The 25,447-nt window shown below is 39.2% G+C and overlaps 1 protein-coding gene across 4 annotated transcripts in view; it reads left to right on the top strand.

The window, feature by feature from the left end:
- The window catches only part of synrg (synergin, gamma), a 53,726-nt gene that overhangs the window by 6,952 nt on the left and 21,327 nt on the right, over positions 1 to 25,447 (top strand). For 2 of the 4 annotated variants that reach the window (XM_081371482.1, XM_081371481.1), the window contains exons 6-16: positions 197 to 308; positions 2,071 to 2,373; positions 7,064 to 7,339; positions 8,645 to 8,719; positions 8,819 to 9,015; positions 11,098 to 11,337; positions 11,421 to 11,560; positions 13,280 to 13,398; positions 13,677 to 13,739; positions 14,702 to 15,661; positions 24,019 to 24,564. In XM_081371482.1, coding sequence (XP_081227608.1) covers positions 197 to 308; positions 2,071 to 2,373; positions 7,064 to 7,339; positions 8,645 to 8,719; positions 8,819 to 9,015; positions 11,098 to 11,337; positions 11,421 to 11,560; positions 13,280 to 13,398; positions 13,677 to 13,739; positions 14,702 to 15,661; positions 24,019 to 24,564 — 3,031 coding nt within the window. The remainder of the gene's footprint in view (positions 1 to 196; positions 309 to 2,070; positions 2,374 to 7,063; positions 7,340 to 8,644; positions 8,720 to 8,818; positions 9,016 to 11,097; positions 11,338 to 11,420; positions 11,561 to 13,279; positions 13,399 to 13,676; positions 13,740 to 14,701; positions 15,662 to 24,018; positions 24,565 to 25,447) is intronic. The other 2 variants (XM_081371484.1, XM_081371483.1) reach the window with 2 other exon arrangements.

The following is a 25,447-nucleotide window of genomic DNA, read 5'->3' as shown; positions in this document are numbered from 1 at the left end:
ATTTAACCTAATCATGATTATTGTCCACTTTATATTCCAATCATAAATTGCCATCCAAATAAGGTATATGATAGACAATATAGCTGCAGGAGAAGTTAATCAAAATAATGAGTTATAATTACTGCTGTATCACTGTCTGTCTTGCTATATACTTTTTCTTGCAAATCAACTCCTCCAAACTTCTATTTTTGTACAGACTGGGGAGAAGAGTCGTGACGATGCCTTAGAGGCCATCAAAGGAAATCTGGATGGGTTCAGCAGGGATGCCAAGATGCATCCAACACCGTCTTCACAGTCTAAGAAACCAGGTACATCCAGTGACACGTTCCAGCGGCCTGACTGCCTTCCGGCCATTTGCCTTTCAAGTCCCTGCTCATGACGTCAAGGGTCACAGCTCAGACAGCTTTTGACAAGTCCAGAGTGGCTGTCAAGAGCTGAAGGACATTACCAGGGACACACTCACACACTGTTAAAGGGATAGTGCACCCCAAAATAAAAATCCTGTCATCATTTACGCAACCCCGTTTCTTTGAAACCCAATGACTTCTTGTCCCCCAGTGGAGCACAAAAGGATGATTTTGAAGAATTGTACTGGGTGATGTTTTTTTGTGCTATTATATATATATATATATATATATATATATATATATATATATATATATATATATATATATATATATATATGCAGGTTTGGACTGTCATGAGGGTGGGTAAATGATGAAGGAATTTTTATTCTTTTAAGGCATTTCTGCTCTCTCAACACAAACACACCACACCTTTTTCAGTGAGCCAAACAGCTGTTTTCTTCCCAGCAGCCACCAGGAGGCTCTCCAGACTTTTCCACTGTGTGTTTGCTGTTTCCTCATCCTCCATATAACACATCCTTCCCCTTCACACTCTTGCAGTTTCACCCCTCACACCTGGTCCACCAGGGTCCAAAATTAACTTTTTGCCACCCCTGCATTTTGCAGGTGAATTGGAAAAAATAAACTGATAAATATATTTATCACCAGCTAAAAAAATCAGTTTGAATGATTTAATGTGAAGTCTGGGTTCAGTAAGATTTTATTTTATATATATATATTTTAAAAGTCTTTTTTTTTTTTTTTTTTGCATTTATTTGATCAAAAATACAGTAAAACAGTAATATTGTGAAATGTTATTACAATTTAAAGTAACTTTTATTTATAAAAATGTCATTTATTTCTGAGATAACAATGTATTTACTGTCTCTTTCAAACAATTGAATGCATCCTTGCTGAATAAATGTATTAATTTCTTTAAAAAAAAAAAAAATCACTGATCCCAAACTTCTGAATGTTTTTTTTTTCTTAGTAGAATGTTCTTGGATTTGAATTGCATGTCATCAGTCAGGTCAGATTGTCATTCTTAAAATTGGACCTAAACCATGTATTTTTTGAGTTTGTTGATATAAGCCAACCTGCAAAGTAAATGTTTAATCTCTCACCAAAGCCAACTTTTACTCTGATTTGGTATGAACGTTCACATCCTGTTTTATCTTGTTAATGTGACATATTTTTGAGCAAAACAGGTCAGGATATTAAAGGAAAAAATGTGGGCAGTAATTAATTGAATGGTGAGAAGTCAGTGTTCCATAACAGAATGAGAATGCAGTCAGAATGAGACTTTGCTAAAAGAATGCTTAAATATCTATTTTGTATAACATTATCCATCAGCATGGATGGCCTAAATGATGTTAGCAGAAAAGGAAAGACGAGCGTTTTCTTTGGAATAACATGCACCGGTGAATCATTCACAGTAAGACTAGAAATGAGTGTCAAGTAAATGAATAGGATCAATTTTGATTTTAATTTTGGACCCTGTCAGTAGTTGTTTATACATCTTTCATTTTAATACAACAATTCAATTTTCATTGACATTTTCATTGAAAGGTTGAGTTTGTTTTTGTTAATACCAGCACCACACCTAATGAAATTTCAGTACCTTCCTGTTGTTCTTTGTAAAACTGTTTCTCTTTTTTTTTTTTGGTGTGGTCATAACTCATGATGTGCGTTGTGTCTGTCTCACTCTCTTGTTTGGTTTTTGCAGACTCATCGCCATCTCATACCTCTGTCACCTCTCACTCGCTTCCTCCTGCTTTCCCCGATGACGACGATGAGTTTAGTGACTTTGTGCAAGGCCCCGTTGATGCCTCCTCTTCTTTCCCCTCTTCATCCCTCCCTCCATCCTCCCCTTCACTAAGAGCCGCTCAAGTTAGCCAGCCATTAGAGTTGGGGCCTGGCCAGCATCCCCCTTCCTCTCCTCTACCTCACATTGTCCCTTCATCTCTCCCTGTCTCGCCTGTCATCCAACACTCTTCTGTCATCTCCAGCTCCCAAACTGCATTCCAAGGTAACTCCCCTCTCACAATCGCTCTTTTTCTATCATACCATCACTTGTTAGAACACACACCCAGGGGTCAGTTGCCATAACTACACAACTTAAGGGCCGTTAACACAGAACGTCTTTTTCCAATGCGCTACTTTTCTATAGTTTTTCTATGTAAACGCTAGATGGATGTGTATGATCATTGTGCTTACGTATCGCGTCTATTGCAGCATCTCGCACACGAGCGCCTCGTTTTTAAGACGCCGTGTCAAGATAAAAAATTTCAACTTTTACACGTAGTGCCACTCATCAATGTCAGTTCCAAAACAGTGGACCAATCAGAAGACCCGGAGGCGGGGCAAGCGTTGCAACATTTTGTGTACTATGACAACTGTTTTATTTGACTGGATCTAGCTTTAGCTCTTGATGGTATTCCCTGTATTTATATCTGCATCAGAGGATGGGGTGAACCAAAATGGATCTCGGTCCTGGCGTTCTGACACAGTTTTTATTAGGGTCAAATGCCATAGCTGGTGCAATTTATTTTCTTTTTTTCCCGTGTCAGTAGTATCCATCTATTCTGCTGTTTAGCTATTTTTGTTATTGCATCACATCTCGAAGTGCGTCTCAAAACCCTTGCATCTGTGCTGCAATTTTTTTTTTAAACCATTCCTGAGCGCTGCATCTCACGCTTTTAGATGCAAAGACGTGTTTTGTGTGAGCTTAGTGTTTGTTTCTCCGTTTAGATTAGATTTTTTTTTTTTATATGTTTTAAATGTTTTTGAAGTCTCTTGTTCTCACCAAGACTGCACTTATTTAATAAAAAATAGAGTGTCATGTCATATTATCATGAAATATTATTACAATTTAAAATATTTGCTATTTTAATATATTTTAAAACATGCGAATGAATTGTTCTTTTGACCTGGTGTTTTTCAGTGAGCTAGTTAATTCCGTTCTCAAACCAGTTCTAATTTCGAGTGATCATTCACATTTACAGCTCATGTAATGGGCTCAGAAAAAAAGTTGTGTAGAGTATTAAGTTGGGTTTGTATGCGCCAGCCAAGCAACTCTTATTGAGATGAATGTGAATGTTAACAGATACACTTCTCTAGTTCTTTAGGACCTTTTTGGCCATAAACGCTAGCTTGCTGTGTTCTTGACGTAGAGTCAAAAGTCTGTCTGGGTTTCTGATTCAGATATGATGGTCACCATCTGTGAGATTTGCTCTGTGATTCTGACTCAACAGTCACCTCCCTTCAGTTTTGTCAGGTTGCAGATGGTGTCCCATATGCTCTTATAATTTAAGCTGGAGTAATATCAGAACACCAGCACATGCACACAATGTCGATTGTGACAGCGCCCTGATAAGGCTCAAAGTGAAGCCTGCGTGGAAGTGTGTGTTTGAGTATTACTGGTTCAAAACAAGTTAAACTCTACTGACAGAATATACAGTGCTATGCATAAGTTTAGACACCCATGCTAAAGTTGACTAAAAAGAGGAATAAAAAATCATCTTCTGGAAATTGAACTTAATGCCTTAATTAAAAATCCAACCTTTAAGGACACCAATTTTCTTTGTGAGTGAATAATGCATCATAAATAAATCAATGTTCTTCCTTAAAATACAGGGTGCATAAGTCTGGACACCCCTATGTTAAATGCCCATAGAGGAAAGCAGATTTTTATTTTTAAAGGCCAGTTACTTCATGGATCCAGGATACTATGCATCCTGATAAAGTTCCCTTGGCCTTTGGAATTAAAATAGCCCCACATCATCACATAGCCTCCACCATACCTAGAGATTGGCATGGTTTTATTTCAGTTAGCCTAATAGCTGGTTTAATTTGCATTGAGAGATGATCTTATGGAAAATACTCCATGCCAAACTCTAGGTATAGTGAAGGCTATGTGATGATGTGGGGCTATTTTAATTCCAAAGGCCAAGGGAACTTTAGGGAACCTGGATCCATGAAGTAACTGGCCTTTAAAAATAAAAATCTGCTTTCCTCTATGGCAGGGGTGTCAAACTCATTTTCACTGAGGGCCACTTCAGCATTATGGCTGCCCTCAAAGGGCCGGTTGTAACTAAGACTTTTAAAATGTTAATATAGTGTCTCTTTATTTGATTATTACTTATTTAAGTTACAAATATTGTATATGCATTTGGAGGGGTGTTTCTAGGTTTTAAAAACATCAGGGGATGAGCCCGAAACATCAGGGGCTGGGTAATAATGATTTGATACAGAGAATAATGTATTATTGTATATATGCAAGGGTAAACTGGCTCAAAAATTCATCCTTGGCACTGTAGCCACACCAGCACACATTACCACACAGTCATGCGTATTGAAATGTGAGGTAGTTAGGGGGGTTCGGGGGCTTGCTCCCCCGAGAAAATTTGGATTTCTCGGACCTACATATGTGCATTTTAAGGTGTTTAAAGGCCAAAAAATTTGGATAACAATAGCTTTAAAAGCATGTCAGTGGGCAGTATACATAAATTATTTGTCAAGATAACAGATTCTTAAAAATGAGAATGAGGATAAATATTGCAATGAATGATCCAGACTACAAAATGGAAATGCAGAATGTTTCTGCTTATTGTTGACAATACACAATCACATATTCCAAACAGGAATGGCCTTAAATGAGAAATCTTTCAAGGATTATTTTGCATAGATGTTACATTTCAATCAAACACCAGTGCAATCTTTTTGTGTCAAGAGGCAAATGAGCAATTTATATTAGCATTAAAGATTGGTTTCAGCAACTTGTTTCTTTCCTGAGTTTATCCTTGTTTTTGGCACTAATCAGTTTCAAGTTCAATTGTTCACTCATAAAGACAGTCACTTGTCGCCACCTACTGGCTTAATGATGCAAGTGGCGCAAACACAGATAAGCGGAGTGATCCAAATGGTGCAAAGGTTAATACTGGTACCTACAGTATATTAAAATAATATAAAATATCAATATATTATTCTTCAATCAGTTCTATGCAGCAGAATCAGATTTAACAGATTTATTTTTTGACCAATTGTCAAAATAAATTATAGTCCTACAAAGCTATTTTTATCAAAGCATGAGCAGAGCAGGGAGAGGACCAGTGAACGAGAGGATCGTGATTCGTGTAATTTTACCAGTGTTGCCCAGCACGGCTCACACCATGACTATACACATGTTACAGCACAGTAGTGCTATTGCAAAAAGAAACAAGTCCAGAGAAATTTCATGTCGGCACGTTTTTTTTTAGCGGACTTTGACTTTCCGGTAAGCGTGAGCAGAGCTCGCAACACACACACACACACACACACACACACACACACACGCACGCGGAGGTTGCTTGCGGAACATTGAGCAGAACGCGCTGTGAACACGGAGCGGAGAGCACAGCGCACACACACACAGCGGAACGCGCTTAGAAGTTATGCATCTTCGGAAGCGGACTCGCACGCAAAGTCATAAAACACGTTGAGCTTGAGTCAAACCATCGCCGAACATGGAGGGGCGCGGCGGCTTTTTAGTATCTTTCGGTCAAAAAACGCCTAAATTTCCATATGCTGTCGCGGGCCATATAAAACAATGTGGCGGGCCGGATTTGGCCCGCGGGCCTTGAGTTTGACACATGTGCTCTATGGGCATTTAACATAGGGGTGTCCAAACTTATGCACCCTGTATTTTAAGGAAGAACATTGATTTATTTATGATGCATTATTCACTCACAAAGAAAATTGGTGTCCTTAAAGGTTGGATTTTTAATTAAGGCATTAAGTTCAATTTCCAGAAGATGATTTTTTATTCCTCTTTTTAGTCAACTTTAGCATGGGTGTCTAAACTTATGCATAGCACTGTATGTCATAAATGATGTCTGGTACCACAGAAAATAATTTAATTTGGACTAGAGCATATCACAGACTGTGGCTTAATATTTTGTGATGTTAGCACAATATTAAAAGCATTTAACATTTGCCAGACAATTATATCATGCTTAAACATTTCTTGTTTCCCCCCGGGCTTTGTGAAAGGGGTCAGTAATTAGAATAGTCAATGTAAAGGTACGTTTATTGTTAAAATTAAGCTGTTTTCCCACTGACATTGGTTACTTACCTGGCTCGGTTAGATGTTTTATCAAGTGAAGTGAAGCGGTTTAGTCATAGTTGGACATTATCTGTTCCAAAACCCAGTGAGCTTCCTTGTTGTATGCTCTTTTAGGCAGCCTCATATCTCTAATAGATATCTCTCATAATCTTGTATCCGGTGACTATACAAGTATCCGGTGACTATAAACGCCAGAGGAGAACTGGCCCCCGACTGAGCCCGGGTTCTCCCAAGGTTTTTTTTTCTCCATTAGGTCACCTGATGGAGTTTTTCGGTTCCTTGCCACTGTTGCCTTTGGCTTGCTCAGTTGGGGATATTTGGGGATATTTAATTGAATTAATCAATCAACGATACTATTGATCAGCATTACCGAACGTAGACGTTCCACTAGAAACAAACATTGATGTATTGTTCTAATTTATTACTGTGAAGCTGCTTTGATACAACCTGTGTTGTGAAAAGCGCTATATAAATAAACTTGACTTGACTTGACTTGACTTGACTATGGATGGAACTGTCAGCAACGTCTTGCACATACACATAGTCATGTTTGGTACTCATGGTTAAAATATAAGTTACTACAGTTCAATATGGCCTCTGTTCCTAACTGATTCAGGCCCTTCTCTGGAGGAGAAGATGTTTTCATCATGCGATTTGACATCTGATAAGAAGGCCCAGGTTAGTTTTAAGCCACGACAGGCTCTGTCTGAGCTGAGTCCGAGAGCTCAGGTCACAGCCCAGTTTCACAGCAGTACCAGATCCCGAAACTGGGCCCAAACCCAAGATGACTTCAATTCAGCCTTCATGACAGGGATGCCTCCTGAGCCTCTCGCCGCAGCTCAGTCGCCCCCTGCGGCAGACAGCCCGCCCGTCCAGCCCACTAATGTCAGCGGTGAGAAAACATCTGGTTTCAGTCCCACCTCTTTTCCGAGCTTCTCAAAATTAACACCGCTTGCAGCTCGAGACTTCCTGCCCTGCCTCTGTTTGCTAATCATTATGAGATGTGCTTGGTTTAGAGGGGCTGATTTCTTATCTTGTTCTTGTTATAAAAGTCTTTATTGAAATCCTAATGTGATCTATACCTAACAGTTCTTAATGAATCGCTGAAGTAAGATGAAGGATTTGGTTACTTGGATGGTAATGCAAAGCCAAGGCATTAAACAGGAGAAAATGCATTAGCCTAGATGCTTTACCTTTGAAGACAATGTGCTCTTGAGCATGAAGTATGTTCAAAGACTAATGGGAAAGTAGAATAAGATAAAGATGACTTCATGAAAATCTCAACTGAATGAAGAAATCTTCTGAAAATCTTCTACCCGCAGCACTTCTTTCTGTCCTGGAAATCTTACTAATGATGCACGTAATTAAAAAAAAAAAATTGTGCATGTGCGTGATTTAACTCGTATATGCTGGGCTTCATCTTTTAGCAGGGTGCTATATATATTTTTCTACTTCTGTGGGATTTTTCCCTCTTCACTCTTCCTTATTTCCCAATTTACCTGTAATGATGATTCTAGATTTTTCAGGGTAACATGTCTGTTTAATCCAGAGGTGTCCAATCCTGCTCCTGGAGGGCCATCTTTCTGCAGAGTTTAGCTTCAACACTCTGGCTGGACATTTCTGGTAATCCTGAAGACTTTGATTAGCCTGTTCAGGTGTGTTTAGTTAGGATTGGAGCTACCCTTGGTTGGAAGGTGGCCCTCCAGGATTAGGATTGGATACTCCTGGTTTGGTTTGTCAGCTGAGCCCACTGGTTTCGTTAAGGGGGACCTTTTGGATGTTTCACTACTGATGATGCTTAGTTGGAGACTTAATGGCTGTAGCCTCATTTTATCTGTTTGCCTAATTTATTTCACCTCAGGACAGTTTTAGCATAATGCACACATTGGCAATGCAAATAATGAGATGAGTGTCAATGCTAGTACAAAGCAAATTCTTTGTATGTTTTGTCAATCTGTTTGTCCTGCAAACCCACCAGCTCTCGACTCAAGACAACTGAGCTGACAGCAGAAACAGTGGGATTCTTTAGTGTATCTGTGCAGGGTGTCAGTAGTATATCCGCACTGGGCTTTGCCGACAGCAGGTGTGGGGGACGTCTGACTGTGCAATAATGACGTGGGATATATGCTTGATCAATCACTCTTAGCTTAATAGTCCAAAAACAACATCTCACTCTCTCCATGTCCATCACAAACAGGCGTAGGCGTCTACCCCCAACAAGACATGCAACCCATGGTGCCAGCCTGGTTGTACAATGACTCGCTCATCCCAGGTATAAGCTCTTGATATCTTTGGCTTTCGTGTCATTTTGTGGTTTTCCAAGATAAGTTTTATATCCCAATATCTAATTGCAATTGGTTGCTCTTCACAGAGTTGTTCAAGAAGGTCCTTGACTTCACCATGACACCAGCAGGCATTGACACCGCCAAACTCTACCCAATTCTGATCTCATCGGGTCTGCCACGAGAAGCACTTGGACAGATCTGGGCCTTGGCCAACCGAACCACACCTGGCAAGCTGACCAAGGAAGAGCTGTACTCCGTACTGGCTTTGATTGGAGTCGCCCAGGTAAAAACTTTAGTCTCAAAGTCCAAAATTTCCAAAAATGGAATATGTGCATACTCTGTTAGGTGGATCTTAAAGGTGGTATCAGTGATTTCAGGCCCAAAAATATTTTTATCACATTCATCTAAGCTTTCCTAACGATCCGCTAGCTGCCCGCCCCATGAGCATGCCGTCAAAAATCCGCGTCTCTGTAGGCAGCCTAGGCTCTGAGATCTGCACACAAAAACAAATGGTTTAGCCAAACATTAAAAACCAAAACAAATAGTGTTCCAACCAATCACCGACAGGGGGAGGGTGTTGTGAGGTTTTGTGCTCGTGCACGGCTGCATGCGAAGTCAGAACTGAAGAAAAAGCTGGCTCAAAACCTCACAAAACCCTCCCCCTGTCGGTGATTGGTTGGAACACTATTTGTTTTGTTTTTTAATGTTTGGCTAAACCATTTGTTTTTGTGTGCAGATCTCAGAGCCTAGGCTGCCTACAGAGACGCGTTTTTTTGACGGCATGCTTATGGGGCGGGCAGCTAGCGGATCGTTAGGAAAATATTTTTGGGCCTGAAATCACTGATACCACCTTTAAGGCCAGAGGTTTTGTGATCTCCTTATCTTCTCTTGCTCCCCTTGGCAGCTACAGTCCCGTGAAAAGATACTGTAGCTCTTTCAGCAACTCAAGGGACCCTTCCAGTATTAATGCATTTGTTATGCAAATTTAAAAGCTCAATAAAGAGCCACTCTTCCAGAGCCTCTGTTTTGAAGAGCAATAAAAAAGGAAAAGCTCTGGAGGATGCCAGCAATGGCATTGAAAATGGAAGTTGACTTTAATGAAATTTTTAGGCAAACAATTCAGACGTTCTCTTGGCAGAGGGAGAAACAGACATCTGGATGGAGAAGGAGGTCTATTGTCTGACAGCCCTGCTTTTTAATTTTGTCTCCCTGATGAAAGACGTGCTGTACATTCACCATTCCCGTACGAGGCTTATTAAAGCGCTCTTGTCTAATGGCTCACTAAATCATTGTTATGTGTAGGGAGAATATCAGCTTTAATTGATTGTCTTATGTTTATAGCAGTGCCTCATACCTCAGCTTAATGACTGTCAGTAATCAGCGTTTATCAGTCGGCACTCAAAGATCTCTGTGCTGCTTATCATTGACGATATCATGCTGCTTTAACGCTTCTTTTTATAGGTATTTGGCTAACGGGGGTGGTATGGTGTATTGCAGGAACCTTTAACTCCAATCCTGGAGGGCCAGTGTCCTGCAGGCTTGACTACCAATCCCAAATTTAGCCCACTTGTCCGTAATTTCAAGTAATTATGAAAACCTTGATTAGCTTGTTCAAGTGTGTTTGGATTAGGACAAAAATCAACAATCTTATGTCAGACTGTTTGATATAGATCCTAGCCTAAACTTTGATCCTATCATTCTGTTGACAGCTTGTAGGAGCAGTTACACTACATAAAATTCCTGACACTACCAGAAATTCATCAGGGTTTAAAAAAAGTAATGAATTGGCTCTCTGTCACTCTTAAGCCCACAGTGTACTTCCGTTTTTGTGTACGCTAGGGTATGCGTACAGTCCACGTAGTGTAAGTTCGACCAAGTCGTCTTTACTAGGCACAGACTGGGTCACTCAAGACTTGCACATGGGTTTATATGGATGGGCGAAGTTTCTCCTTTATGTGTCTCTTGTCAAGTTCCTTTGACTGTTAAACATTCTGTTGAACTGTAATTTTTAGGATACTGCTAAAAAATGCTTTTAGTCAGAAACATGTTTACATGGAATATTTCAGAATGTATCACCCAAATGTATTTGAGATTTTCTATCTTATGGCAAGTTGAAATGTTTTAGTGAAATTGCATGGATTGTGATATTGACCTTGTGTTTGCCATGTAAATGGCCTCAAATGCTAACATTGTGTTAAAATAGTATAATAAATAAACAAACAAACAATTTTCCTGACGTGCCTGAAATTTGTCTTTGGTAACAAAATTGCGGCCAAATAATACAACGTGAACCTGGTTTAAGCTGCTTCGAATGACTTACTACTAACTAAACTCCTTTGTTATATATTATGGTTGTATTCTCTAGAGTGGTCTTACAGTCATGAGTTTGGACATCCTGGGTCAGTTCCCCTCCCCGCCTGTGCCCAATCTCCCCGCCATGGCTATGGCCATTAATGCTGTCCTGCCTCAGCACCAGCAGCCGATCATGACCCAGCCGCCCGTGTCCATGGCCATGCCTGTCACTGCGCCACCTGTCATTGGAATGACCCCTAACCCGGCTGCACAACCACCAGCCACTTTCATCACCAACTTCCCTCCAGTTCAGGTTAACATTAGACACTTTATTACAGATAATCACTGTGTGCTGTTATCGCAAAGCTGAGTGATTGTTTCGTTGGCGTACTTCAGGCTACCAAGCCTGATGACGATGATTTCCAGGACTTCCAGGAAGCCCCCAAAGCTGGAGCTGGAGATGACTCATTCACAGATTTCCAAGGAGAGACAGGGGGAGGAGCGTTCCCCAGCATGAAATCATCATCCCAGAGCTGGTACGATCGTCGCTTTTCATCAAGCTACTTCCTTATGAGTTGTGGCATATTGTTGCATGCCCGTGAATGCATATTTTATACGCAATGCAAACAGCTCCGAGAAATGCATCGTAAAACAGCATCCCGTCATCTCTCTTTAGTAGATTATGATATTGTTTTTATGCTTTATTTATTCCTCCAGACTGTGGTTGCTCATCTGGAGCATGGAATCACGCTCTGCTTTGTAATAGCTTGTAATAACCCGCCCGGCGCAACAATTAAACCCCTGCTTTCTTTTTTTAATGAACCCATTTCAATGGACAGCTGATAATCTCATCCCATTTTATTTCTATTCACATCTGCACGATTTTATGCTCCCAGGGAAAAGATGGCGAAAGGCAATTATGGAAAGCAGGGAGTGAGAGGTTGGAAAGCGTATTCGCTGAGTGCGGTGGCCTTCACCGGTCGATTGGCCTCACTAAGCACAAAAGATCCTTTGTTTTAGAAGAATATTTTGGTGCTTGGATGTGTCAGATAGCTCTCTAATTAAATCAGTGGAAATGAGAATGGTGAGAATAATACAGGAAGTGAGGGTGAGCGCATCGGTGTTCTCCCGTGCCAGGAATATCGCTCTGTTATGAGGGAAGTGATCCAAGACGGAGGGGAAGGGGAAGGCAGAAACAGACTTTTGTTTTGAAGAGAACTTGAACTGAAAGTACAAACTTTAATGACAATGGAAAATTAGCTTGGTGTCACTAAATTTTAAAGAAAATGCATTTAAAAAAAAATATTAAGCCATCAACATTGATAATAAGGAATGTTTCTTGAACACCAAATCAGCACATTACAATGATTTCTGAAGGATAATGTGACTGAAGAAGACTGGAAGTGCAGTTCCTTAAGAAAAAATATTTTAAAAACCGACCCCAAACTTTTGAACGGAAATATACATGCTTTTCAGTTGAGACATACTATCACTGAATTGTCTTGATATCAGACAGACACTAATATCACAAACTGTTTGCATTTATGTGTAAACATTAACATTGAGCTAAATGTATTATTTTAAATTCACTTTCAAGATGTTGAGAACTCATTTCTCATTTCTCAAAATCTAATCGATATAGTGTATCTGTCAACTTTGACATGCTATTTTTTTTTTTTTTTTATTTTGGACACTAAATCCCTGTATGCAAATTAGGATTGTGCCCTAAAGGCCCGTTCACATCAAGGACGATAACTATAAAGATAACGATAAAGATATAATTCTAAAAATCGTTCTCCATATTAAAGAATAACAGAGTTCACACCACAACTATAACGATAAAGATATGAGGAACGATATCGTTGGGATCACTTTCAGAACGATTCTTTTCCAGCTGTCAAACGATAAAACACTGACAGCCAATCAGAATCCATTCTAGCAGGTCATCCATTTTCGCTACTTTGAAACCGCAGCGCGGGCGCGCCCGTGCTTAGAATAAAAAGGCCGTTATCGGTCGTTGGTGTGGACGCATATATAGTTATCTTTATCGTTATCTTTATAGTTATCGTGCTTAGTGTGAACGGGACTTAAGACTTTATGTTTAGTCTACAGTTAACGGCATCAAAGAACAAAAAAAAAAATCTCTAAGCTGAATATAAGGTTTTGACTTGTAAACGTTTTAAAAACTTTGTAGCTTGTAAAAGCACTTTGATCATTTTGTATTGACTCGTGTATGTTTTGTCTGCTTCATACAGTGTTCCTGCCATGCTGACTCCAGTGTCAGGATCTTCATCCTCCTCCTCCTCTGATAAATATGCAGTGTTCAAACAGCTGTCAGTGGAGCAGCCTGCAGAGCCCACAGCTCCTGTCTCAGGTAACACACACACACACACAGCTCTATACACCTCATTAGTCCTTTGAGGACGGCAGATCTCTCAGAAGACTGCTGTCATATCAGTGTAACTTTAAAGACAGATTCTCTTGTCTAAATGCATTTGAGATAAGACTTTGAATTACTGTGTGGCTCACAGACGTGTTTTGCATAAATTTATCCTGCTATTTATCACCACCTTCCAGCTCCTGCTATATACAAAGCACACTTTACTGCCTCTACACACTGCCATTGTTCACTGTGTTTCTTTTTTGTTCTAGATTCAGGGGACAAATACAGTGTTTTCAGAGAGCTTGAGAAGCCTTCAGACAGAAAACCAGTTGGTAAGCAGATGCATGTTTGACAGCATTGTATACAACACAGATCTGCATTCAAAAAATTATTTTTAAAACAATTTCACCAGCCTATAGTGTGTTTAGTTTCATGAAGGGCTCCAATATACACTGATGTAGGCCTGTGTGCGTGTCCCTGTCTCACTAGAGCAGAATCCAGTGGGGACAGCTCTGAGAGAGCCAGTAAGTCAATGGTTGCAGTGATCTCTTTTCCAAAACTCCCATTCTGTTCTGAACTCTCTCTGCCTTTGATACATTCTGTAGATCACAGCTGAAATGGAAAAGTTTGTCATCTGCGTGTCGTTCACTTCTAGTGGTCGATCAAAATGGGTTTTCATTGGCCTATATTGAGAGGGCATGGGAGCTAATGACTGATATCATGCCAGTATTTGATAAAATGTAATATAGTGACTGCAAACGTGTTAATGACCTTAAGCAGTCCTGCAGTGTGCTGATATATTTACATGCTGCACTGGCAAAATATCTGTCGATAGATTGCTGTTACTTGCAAGTTGTAAGTTACTTAATCGGCCAAGCGGGCAATCTCAAAATGGCCAAATATCTCCGATTAATTGCTTGTCTGCACTTGTCACTTCAAATGAAATGAGAATGGATTGTGGTTGCAACTGAGTGTGTTTGTTTGTATGGTGGTGTTAATGTGCTGAGACTGAAAAATGCTGTTACAGTATATGTGAGATATTCTATCAGGTTTATTTCTGTCTTCACAGTAAAAGTCGTTTCAATGTGCCACCATTTCATTTCAGCAGTCAAATGCAGCTTGTTAAGCATTGCTAATCCGTTTTTCTTCCTTAAGGCCTGTGAAATGAGGCTTTGAGCGACTTGTAGGCTGTTTTGAAACTCTGTTTTGTGCCATGCCACCTCTTTGTCCTTTGTTTTGGTGTGAAATGCATTTTGCCATGCTCTTCAATTGTTTTCTTTTTGTTTTTCCGCAGGGGAGGGATTTGCTGATTTCAAGTCTGTCAGTGCCGACGATGGCTTTACAGACTTTAAAACGGCCGACGCCGTCTCTCCACTAGACCCACCAGACCAGGCCAAGTTCCAGACAACTTTTCCTCCTCCTTTCACTTCTTCTCAGTCTCTGTCTCATTCGCAGCCATCCTCTCTGGCTCAACCTAGAAATCTTCTCAACATGGCAGACCTGGACCTCTTCACGACAATGGCTCCTCCTGCTCCCACTTCCACTGCCGACCCCAAACTCAATCTGTTCCCTTCAGCACCTCCATCCCTTGTATTGCCCTCCACAGTCGCGAAACCTCCCAGTGTGGTGGGTGATGACTTTGGCGATTTTGCCCTTTTTGGCTCCTCATCATCCTCTGAAGTAGCTCCTGCCACCTCAGTAGCAGGTAGAGGAGCCGGGACAGTGGTTCAGGACGACTTTGCTGACTTCATGGCATTCGGGAGCTCAAGAGATCAGAAAAGTGAGACCGACTCTGGAGACTGTGGCGGCGAGAGCCAGGCAGAGACGTCCCAGCAGCGGCAACAAATTGGCGGCGATAAGTATGACGTCTTCAAGCAGCTTTCGCTTGAAGGTGGCCTGGCCTACGACGATAACAAAGAAAGTGGTGGGGGCTCCTTCTCGTCGCTCAAGAGCGACAATGACGACTTTGCGGATTTCCAGTCCTCCAAATTCTGTACGGCGCTGGGCGCGTCTGACAAGAGCCTGGTGGACAAAGTGGCCGCCTTCAAGCAGGCCAAAGAGGACTCTGCCTCTGTGAAGTCCCTGGACCTCCCGTCCATCGGGGGCAGCAGCGTGGGGAAGGAGGACTCAGAGGATACACTCTCAGTACAGCTAGACATGAAGTTATCAGACATGGGTGGAGACCTGAAGCATGTGATGTCTGATAGCTCCCTAGATCTCCCTGGTTTGTCGTCGCATCAACCCCCAGCTGCAGGTGAGGAATTAGTACGCTTGCTCTGGTGAAGTCTGGCCCACTCTGTCTTTCGCCACTTTCTCTATTTCATACATGCTCAGACCGCTCAGGCCTCTCAAAGGCCGAACAACCGCCCTATCAGACACCCAGTTGGAACACTGTATGTGTGTTCAGTGCGGCTGAGTTATAGTTACATATCAAAAACTTGCTACACATCATAACATGCCGTCATTCCCATCGAAGTTATATACATTTCCAGTTTAATCATGCACAATTGTAAACCTACAGTATTTATTGTTGTTTATATTTATGTATTTATTTATTTATTTATTTATTTAATTTAGCTTATGTATTATTCATTTTTACCAGTCAAACCTTGTGCTAGTGAATTTGAATCTCATAAGATTAGTATTATTGCTAACAGCACAATAACTGGTTTTATCAACTCCTAGTGTTATCAGGTGATCAGGCAGTTACGAAAGCACATTTATACAGTATTTAATGCGAATAGCTTGTGACTTGGTTTTCTCTCCTGTCGTCCGACTGCTCATGTTGTCACTGTCGCCATCTCTCATTAGTTACCCAGTTTCCCTTGCTTTGATTGTCATTGTATCCAAATCACAAACCAAAGCAGCATGTAATCATGAAGAGTGCACTAAAACTGTTCACGATTTTCATTTCTTTCACGTTTAGGACTGATTGCCCACTTATTTTTGCAACTGATAAAATCAGATTCATTTGTTCAGTTGCCATAGTAATATCTACATCAGTTGCCATAGTAATATCTACATCAGTTGCTGTAGTAATGACTTACTGTAACACATTGACAAGAGAATGAGAATAGCTGGAACGGTAATGTGGCAAGAAAAGATTTTGGACAGGAAATTTGGAATTTTGCTTCACATGTCCATTCTTTACATATGGACATATTGTGAGATGCAACACAGAGGCATTATGATAATGTCTAAAACATGAATTTGAAAGCATTAGTGTATTTTATACAGTATGCTGTGTCTGAAATCATACTGTTAACTATATAGTGAATGCCACATACTGTAGTTTGCTTTGTGGGAAAATAAATATAAGTGAAAATAAACAGTGATTTCTGACACAGGCATTATTGCACATTGTGTTTGACACTGTACTTTTCCCAAAATTCCTAAAAATATATATTTTTTAATTTGATCCAACAATTAATTTCCAAAAATGTAATCAGATTTCGTATCATGTGGTTTGGATTAGATTAGTAAATATCGGATTTCATGCTTTTCAGACAACAATTAAACTGATTGGAGTGGGATATAACAAAAAAGGGCTTTTGGCGCAAAGCCGAACTTTATAATGTTCACATTTGACTTTATAATGTTCACATTCAAATCTTTGATTAGATGATTATGAGAAAGAAAAAAGATTATTGCACAAGATGGTAATATTCATTTAAATTCTGCAAACACAAGACATCTGGCTTTACATTCGTTCAGATATTTTGACTCCGAGCCATTTTTTGCTCATCAGAATTTCAAATGGAATATATAAACTGCCAGATTAATATGCTAATGACGCTGAAGCCGTTTTTCCATTGCAGGCAACTAGGTCTTAGCATGATAAATGAGCTTAACATTTCTCTGCTTAATCTGATCCACAATTCCACCTTCCTATCAAACCATATCACAACCTCTCTTGGTTATAAAGAACAGGTGTTATAGTTAATATCATTTTGGATACACTTGTTTTGCATGTAACCGTTCATCCGTTCATGTGATGGTTATCCTTGTTTGCATGTGCATGGAGAAACCTCGATGCCGTGCCTCAGTGCATACATAAGCAAAAATGACAAAGCACTACTTATTTAACACGAGTCATATCACACAAGCATGAACTGGCTGCCCTGTACTTGAGCTGCATACCTCAGGCATCTGATACTAGTCCATGCTGAGAAATGGGAGTGCACATTGGGGCGCCAATTTAGTGAGATTTTTCCCTTAGAGGCCTCGGTGACTGGCAGGAGCTCTTGATCGGCCTGTTTGCAATCTTTTCCTAATGTCGGTCAGTCAGCATTTATTTCCACTCATTCTCTGCATGAAATGCATCCCTCAAATGTGTGCTTCTGTTCCCTTGATCATTCATCGTCATCATGTATCAGGGTGAGAACACAGTCACAGTATTTCATTCAGTCAGTCGTCATATCAGCCCTCGTGTGCACAGACTGGTTGGAGTTGAGGAAGCACAGTAGGAAGAGTTCCCATACACTTGTGTGGTCTCACCAGAGCCAACAACCAGACCTGAAAATAATAGACTGCTGCTACATCTTGTCAGAATTTCTATAATTACACGTTTCTTGCTAGTTTTTGACTAGTTGAAACCATTTACATTTATGTCAGACTTATTTAAGTTGGAAATGTAATGAAAGCTCTGACTTCTCCGATTTGACCTTCACATGAAAGCAACTAAAATGACTGCAGTTTCAATATTTGAAGGTGAGGTTTTCATCATTACGCTAATTCCAACATGACATGAATGCAGCAATAGACATTAGCCAGAGTAAATATATTTAGTTGCCGTATTTAGACTTGAGCAAAACAAGGCCGTGAGGGATGGAAGTAGTTTGTTCATTATGTTGTATTCTCTAAAGGTCTTAGGTCACGTTTAATTAGAGAAATTTTCCAATTTATCGGTTTCGGTCGATATTGGATTTAATCCTCGTTTTACTTGTAGATTACCTTTGCCATCATGTAATGCTAAAACGAAGATTATTGGAGAACATTTTACAAGAAAATACCTTTAAAAACCTTTTCACCTTTACATTTTTTACTTCCCATTTCTTTGTAATTAATTGTGATATTTATTTGCAATTTTTTTCAGTGCACTTGATATTTAAAAACACTATTTAATAACTAATTTTGTGATGCATAAATTCACTTATAGTATTTTAAACAATTGATTGTAGTGTTTACAATCTATTTAGGCAAAATAATATATAATTTTGATATCAGCTATTTATCCTTTTTGGCTATGAACGTAAAAATCAAATGCCAGTATCGACCAGAATTTTCGTATTGATGCATCACTATTTTCGCAACCCAGTGTTTTCAAGAAATTTTGTTCCTTTTAATTTTCAGTCTCTTGTCCGCCGAATGTTAAGCAACCAGATATATGTGACCCTGGACCACAAAACCAGTCACATGGGTCATTTTTTTTTAAATTGAGATTTATACATCATCTGAAAGCTAGATAAATAAGGTTTCCATTGATGTATGGTTTGTTAGGATAGGATAATATTTGGCCGATATACATCTATTTTAAAATCTGGAATCTGAGGGTGCAAAAAAAAAAAATCTAAACATTGAGAAAATCGCCTTTAAAGTTGTCCATTTGTGTTCGCGATTGTGCTGCATCCACTCACAAAAATAAATGTTTCATATATTTACGGTAGGAAATTTACAAAATATCTTCATGGAACATGATCTTTACTCAATATCCTAATGTTTTTTGCCATAAAAGAAAAATCGATAATTTTGTGTTATGTTAATAATACAGTGTTATGTTGGCTACTGCCACAAATATACCCGTGCGACATGTGACTGGTTTTGTGACCTAGGGTCACATATGTTAAGAATATAACATACTAAATGAACTGTAATTCCATCTCACACGGTCTCATTTTCGTTTACGTCGTGTTAAACTTGCCTTCCACTCCGACTGAGGTCTGTAGGAATCCCTTTTGCCTTATCTAAATGAATTCTGTCATCATTACCTAAACCTTGTCAAACACTGTTGATTTTAGTTAGATCTTATACAAATGCCTCTAGCTCAGTTACTGGACACCTCTAGAGCCCCAGCATAAATATTGTAGCAGGCTGAGAGTGTTGGGTTTCCTAACACTTGCCCTACGCCCTTGGATGTGTAGCTAACCACCATAGAGTATCTCTTTTCCAGGCCAGAGCGCTTCTCGTGGTCTTTCCATGAGAAGGTGACTTTACTTCATGTTTGTTGCGGTACGTGAAGAGTCTGCGTCTGCTCTCGTAGACCACATTGAAGGTGGAACTCTTTCTAACTTTGCTTTTCTATGCTCCAGTGTGTGCCAGCCTTCAATTTGTGAAATTGACAAGTATATACATGCAGTAAACAATTAGTAGGATTAGTCAGTTTTTCTGGCATACTAACAAAATAGGTTGTTTTTATTGAGAATGGAAATATATACATGCAAATTTAATAGTGTATTTTTATTACAGGAAATAAGCTCTTATTTATTTTGAATATAGATAGACTTGATTAATACTCCTGATTGTGTTGCATTTATGCCAGAAAGCATATTATTTGTACTTATGAGGAGAACACTGCTTGCCGTGATATGAAATTGTTACCTTTTTGACTTGTGTGGGTCAAAAATAGCTCCTACTGAGATGTACAGGATGGCGAGAGAAAAAGGGTACTGTCTCTTTTTGTCGTTCTTTACCTGTCACTCAAACCTCTGATAGGCTAGATTTATCTGGTTTCTTTGAACCCTTTGAGCACCTAATAGAGTGATGCTAACCCACATCCATTTAGAAGAATTGGCTATGGATTTAAGTAGGCTGCACGATTATGACAAAATATTGAAATTGCGATTAATAATTCTGATTGATAGAATTGAATTAAATACAAAAATATGGCATGCAGTTGCCCCAAACAAAATGATTATATGTAGGCTACACATCTAAATCAAAGAACTACAGTAGTCAACATTTGAAGTGGATCAAAAAAGTTGTCCTAAGACAACGGGTATTGTTCAAATTCAATGTATAACTTTGATGAAAGGTTTTGATCCACTTCAAATGTTGACTACTGTATTTGCTTAATAAAATGAGATAAATACAATTTAATGAATCATTTAAGAATATTTGACGGGAGCATTTTAGCTTTGTCACTTGCTTCCAGTGTACATCGTGAGTGACTAATTTAACACCTTTGATTCCCCTTCATTCATGTGGACACTGTGATTGGTTACAAGCTACAATACTCAATAGTAGTAGACCCAAATTGAACTCTGCAATTGACGCTTTTCACAATTAATGAGGGCAGACCTAAGCGGATTCTCAATTATTCTTTTGATTAATTGTGCAGCCCTAGTTTGAAGTTTTGATGAGTTGTTGCGGGTGGTGGCTTGACAATTTATCACTAAATTTAACAACGAGTCTCTCCGTAAACACTCTCAGGTTCTCAAAGGGTTTTAATAAGCTGCATAAAACCAATATTAGCATCACCTTGATCTTTGCTTAAATGTTCTGTATCACCTTCCCTTATTTCTGGTTGCTTTTTGCTTTTATAGTCCAACTACAGTGTGTCTTTGACCAACGAGAACTAATCTAATCTTAATCTGTGAATGTGCCTTCTCAATGCTGGGTTCTGCATCTGGATTTGGGATTTTCTGTCTTGTTTTTGTTTCCTTCTCACTTCTGCTTTTTCTGACTTTGCATGCCCTTGTATTCTTATAATGCAAAAAAAAAAAAAAAACTTTTTAATTGTTAGTTTGGCAAGACTATTGTAACAAGATCTTTCATGGAATTTTGTGACCTGTCTCTCTTTCTCTCTCTGCCAATGTTGTCGTAATAAATATGAACAATGGTACAGCAGACATGCGTGCCGTCTTGATTTCTCTCTCCATCCTTCAATCTTGCCACCCAAAGCAGATTTAGTCATCAGAATTATCACACTGCACCAGCTTCTTGTCAATTTCACAAATGATTGAGTGTGTGAACAGTCGTGCCCCGCTCAACTGTGAGGGAATTAGGTATTGTCATGCATATGTGATTGTTTTTTTTCTAGAGCTGCCAATCAATTATAAATTTCAGTATTTTAAGTAGAATTAGGTGTTTAAGTATAATCAACATTATGCCCTCAAAATGAAGCCAGTTCCTGCTTATTTATCTGTATTTGAAATAAGTGCATGCAGTAGCTTCAAAGTGCACAGCACAATGCAGCATTGCAGATCTTTTATCAGTCTGTCAGTGTGTGGATGATTGTATGGTATTGTGAATGATTGCATATCATCACTACACTGAAAGCCAGAAAATTGGCAAAAATATCTCTTGGTGAGTCTGTCTAGTTGCGTTTTAAGAAAAACTGATTCATTTTATACAAATGAAAGGTGCAGAATGACTGACATGGTTATTTTGACCTTCCAAAATGAAGTTTTACTTCTAGTAACAAATCTGAAAAGCATTCATCAATCCTCATATGCAGATGTCACTCACCCCAATCTAGTGAATAAGAAGTTGAGCGTTTCTTCCCCGGCTCAGAATGACTTCTGGATGTAGATAAGGACTCAGGAATCATTAGAGTGCCAGAAGTCTCTAGTTAATGAACCAGGGCTTCATCATATGACGATATCAGGAATAATTCATCATGACCAGGGAGCACTTGAGACCGTCCTGAATCCGTCACCAATAGACAAAATGACACTTTCATTGGTCTGGTTTTTAAGCCATTTGTAAATATACATAAAAACGCCAGGGTACCGAACCCGAGACTAACTGGTCTGAGTTTGGACTGGAAATGTGTCTCGATTCACAATTTGGACTCACTATAAGTAAAGTAATCTGCGCATGCGTTTTAGACAATGATGATGTCATTAGTTCAATAAAACACATGTAGGGGTTGACAGTGGTGATGATTTAACCTGCACCAGGGTTCGATAGAATCAAGTTGAATGTGAAACCAGACCAACGCTGTGGGAGCAATTGTACTCGGACCGTAGCAAACGTGCCCAGTCTGAAAGACCCCTAAGGCTTAATAATATGTACACTATATCTTTAATAATAATTACAAATCTTGAATTTTTAATAATAATAAAAAAAGAAGCAATTTTAGCTTAAAACTAATTTGGATAAAGGGGAGAGATTTAAAGACTGTTTGCCCAACTTAATTTTAAGCTTTCTTCTTTTATAAAGAAAGTTGAGGGTTCAACACAAGTTGAATCTGTATCACTGTCTTGCTGTAAGAAATAATTACAACTCATTCGTCAGTTTGTAAAAAAAAATCTTGTGCACTATAATGCCATTTTAGTGGAAGTCTGTAGGGCAAAAGGTTGCACTGAAAAAAATGTAAATACCCGTTTCAGAAATATTCCTCCAAAACTTACACATGCGTTAATGTGAGTGTTATCCAGTCTTTCAGCTGCCGACCATGGAAAGCTGGTAAACATGGTAAGTTTCACATATGTGGATATCAAAAAGGGACTTTAGATCAGTGGTTCTCAACCTTTTAGACTCAAAGACCCCCCGACATTGGCTATTTTTTTGGTATTTCTTCAAAGCTGTTTGTTTTCAAACTTTTTATTGACCGAAACTAGGAGTGTTGATATATTTAATCATCCATGATTCAAGAATTGTGTTCAATTGAAGACAACAGTTATTCAGAGAGAAACTAAATATTTTAATTATTTGTTCTATTATATTCTAATAGAATTTTTTATATCTTGTTTTTTAGCATTTAAATTTAGTTTGGAGTTTGGTTATTTTTTTAATATTTTAATAATAATTGATTCATTTGAAATACATTTCAGTCATCTTGAGACCCCCTATTGGCCCCAGCCTCCTGGTTGAGAACCACTGGTGTAGATTAAATAAAATCCGAACCAGAAGTTTATCAGAGTAGAACGGTAGTCCCACCACTAAATGGGCAATTTAGACAACTTGACAGCCTAAATACACATTTTTTTTTATGGCCTAGCTTCATATACTTTTGAAAGTGTATTACTACTATAAATTCTGCTTTAATTAAATGCAGATTCTGTCAGTAGAGCTAAACTTTTATTGAAACCAGAACATCCTGTTTTACAATTATACAACAACAAGAAAGGACTTAACTGCTAAACTGTACTATAACTATAAATGTACTAAAATTTGTTTAAGGGTTTTTCCTAAAAATGAAAGATCTGTCATTAATTACTCAACCTCATATTGTTCCAAACCCGTAAGACTTTCGTTCATCTTCGGAACACAAATGAAGATCTTTTTGATGAAATCTGAGAGATTTCTGTCCCTCCATTGACAGCTACGCAACTACCACTTCAACGCTTCAAAAAGTTCATAAAGAGATTGTAAAACTAATGGATGTTTATATATGAATAAAAGTCTAAACTCAAACTGTTGATCATATAAAGTGATCAAGTCTCTTCAGAAAAGTTGCATTAAACCGCTCAATTCATATGGATTAGTTTTAAAGCTTTAGAGTCAGAATGGTAGTTGTGTAGCTGCCCTCTCAGATTTCATCAAACAGATCTTCAGGTCTTAAAGGTTTGGAATGACATGAGGGTGAGTAATTCATTTTTGGGTGAACTATCCTTTTAAGACACTGAAACCTAAAAGTTCATGGATGTTCCATGTTGTCATTTACAGAGTCTGATGATTTGAAATTTGACCCCTTCGGCACATCTGCCGTCAGCAGTCTGGGCAGCTACGACTGGTCCGACAAGGACGATCTCCCATCTGGTCAAGGAAAGAAGCTCCAGGGAGAGTCTCAAGGTGGACTGCCATCTTCAGCTGTTGTCCATAGAAAAGAGACATCGTTCGGGAGCTCTGAGAACATCACCCACACCACAGTTGCCAAGGTGACCACCTTCCCAATCGAAGACGGTGGCTCCACCGCTGAAAACCAGTTCGAAGCCTTCGCTGACTTTGGCTCCATTGAACAGGCCGGCCAAGATGACGACGACGACTTTGGCGACTTTGCCAGCACGGTTTCTGAGAAATCCGACTCCCCTCCTGGAATCACAGAAGCAGAGAGCAACCAAGGCGAAATGACAGATGAGTTTGGAGCCTTCCAAGGAGACAAGCCCAAATTTGGCAAGTCAGATTTCTTGAAGGCCAGCACACAGGCCAAGGTCAAATCCAGCGAAGAAATGATCAAGAACGAACTCGCCACCTTTGACTTGTCCGTGCAGGGTAAGTGTCATCACAATATTTTATGCATAACCGTAGCTGTATTATTTCAAAGTGCTGCGTCCTCCAGAGGACATTTGTCGGTCGCAGACATTATCAAGGATGTCTCATTTCAGAAAAGTAACCATTAGAAAATTGACCATTTATTTCTTGTAAAGCGTAAATTGTTGTCATTTCTTTTGACTTTGCAATGTAATAGTTACTTTCTGAAATGAGGCAGCCTCAATGACGTATGCGATTGACAAATGCAACCTCCGGAGAGACACAGCAAATGGATCTCATTCCCTATGGGAATTTGTGCATGAAATCTGCATACAAAATGTTGTTACAAACAAATCATGAGTCACCAATAACTTATGTACAAAAATGTATTCTAAATATACAAAACCAGTAGGAATAACTTAAACCACACGAATGCAAAAATCACATAATCGAGATGACTTTATAATCGCATTATGATGAATTTTATACATGAATATTTAATCTTAAATATTTCTTAATATACAGTGAAAGAGTAAGAAAAGCTGCCTTATAGTTCTCTGTATAACAACACTGATACATACATGTACGTCTGTATAAAAGGTGTTTATTGGGTTGGAACTGGTTTTGAGGAGTGCACACTTGCCATTTTTCAAGGATCTTGTTGCACGTGCTCAGAAGAAAACGCGTCTTTAGAGTAAGCATCATAGGCTCTCTGAGAGTGACGAAAGGTTGTGAAACTTGGTTTTGTGAAACACGAAAGCACGTTTTATGCAAATGACTAACCTTGGGCACTCGGTCGCTCATTTATAATCCAAATTCATTAACATTAGAATGAGGTTAAGAACAAGTTCTCTTGTGCGTACCAATATGGAAATAATCCACGCAATTATTTGTGAATGAGTGC

The sequence above is a fragment of the Scardinius erythrophthalmus genome (assembly GCF_964197995.2).
Source record: "Scardinius erythrophthalmus genome assembly, chromosome: 7".
NCBI classification, from domain to species: Eukaryota; Metazoa; Chordata; class Actinopteri; order Cypriniformes; family Leuciscidae; genus Scardinius; species Scardinius erythrophthalmus.
Note: the sequence above shows the minus strand (reverse complement) of the source record. Positions and strands in the feature narration are given on the sequence as shown.